At 37.9% G+C, this 959-nt stretch overlaps 1 protein-coding gene across 1 annotated transcript in view; it reads right to left on the bottom strand.

The window, feature by feature from the left end:
• The window catches only part of LOC106102150 (CD109 antigen), a 21,234-nt gene that overhangs the window by 8,188 nt on the left and 12,087 nt on the right, over positions 1–959 (bottom strand). The window contains exons 17-18 of the mRNA XM_013281560.1: positions 673–896; positions 2–61 (exon numbers count right to left, since the gene is read on the bottom strand). Coding sequence (XP_013137014.1) covers positions 2–61; positions 673–896 — 284 coding nt within the window. The remainder of the gene's footprint in view (position 1; positions 62–672; positions 897–959) is intronic.

Genomic DNA, 959 nt, shown 5'->3' with positions numbered 1-959 from the left:
CGCCCTGCCGGCACCGGTCGGGGCCCTCCACTTGGATGAAGAACGGCAGCACGCCGTCATACTAACGTAACAATAATATAATAAACATAAATTCGTTAAAGCATAAAACAATAATTACTTGACAATTTAAGCAATTGCAAAACTGTTTCGATTGTTTTGCAACCAATTCAGTGGTTTACAACTAAAAATCGAGTAGTATGCGCTTCATATAAGGTCATAGTAATGAAAGCGCGACTTAAAAAATAAACGCGGTATAAAGTTAAACGTAGCAACTCACGGAGTATAAATAATTTGAACAACATTTGCTTATACTCAGTTTATTTGTACTAATATTTGCTTTTGCTCAGTATATTTGTACTAATATTTGCTTTTACTTAGTTTATTTGTACTAATATTTGCTTTTACTCAGTATATTTGTACTAATATTTGCTTTTACTCAGTTTATTTGTACTAATATTTGCTTTTACTCAGTATATTTGTACTAATATTTGCTTATACTCAGTATATTTGTACTAATATTTGCTTTTACTCAGTATATTTGTACTAATATTTGCTTTTACTCAGTATATTTGTACTAATATTTGCTTATACTCAGTATATTTGTACTAATATTTGCTTATACTCAGTTTTAACTTTATACCGCGTTTATTTGTAAGACTGTTACTGTCTTACCCTGACGGGCGTGTTGAGTACGCCGAAGCCCCGCACATCGGACATACTGAAGGCGGAGACGGTCCAGCGCGCGGGCGCCCGCGGCACGTCCGCAGTGAACACGTAGCGGCCGTGCGGGCCGATGTTCACGTCGCGCCACAGCCACGCGTTGTCGTACTGACGTTGCACGCGGTTGAAACGGAACTTGCGGAAATGACTTAGAGAGAAACTGTCGTCGTGTGTACCTGTTAAGGAAAAGAATATGGCAATACATTAAAAGCCTTCGCAGATTTTTATCAGGTTTTAAT

This window comes from Papilio polytes, unplaced genomic scaffold (assembly GCF_000836215.1).
Source record: "Papilio polytes unplaced genomic scaffold, Ppol_1.0 DF823923.1, whole genome shotgun sequence".
Classification (NCBI taxonomy): Eukaryota; Metazoa; Arthropoda; class Insecta; order Lepidoptera; family Papilionidae; genus Papilio; species Papilio polytes.
Note: the sequence above shows the minus strand (reverse complement) of the source record. Positions and strands in the feature narration are given on the sequence as shown.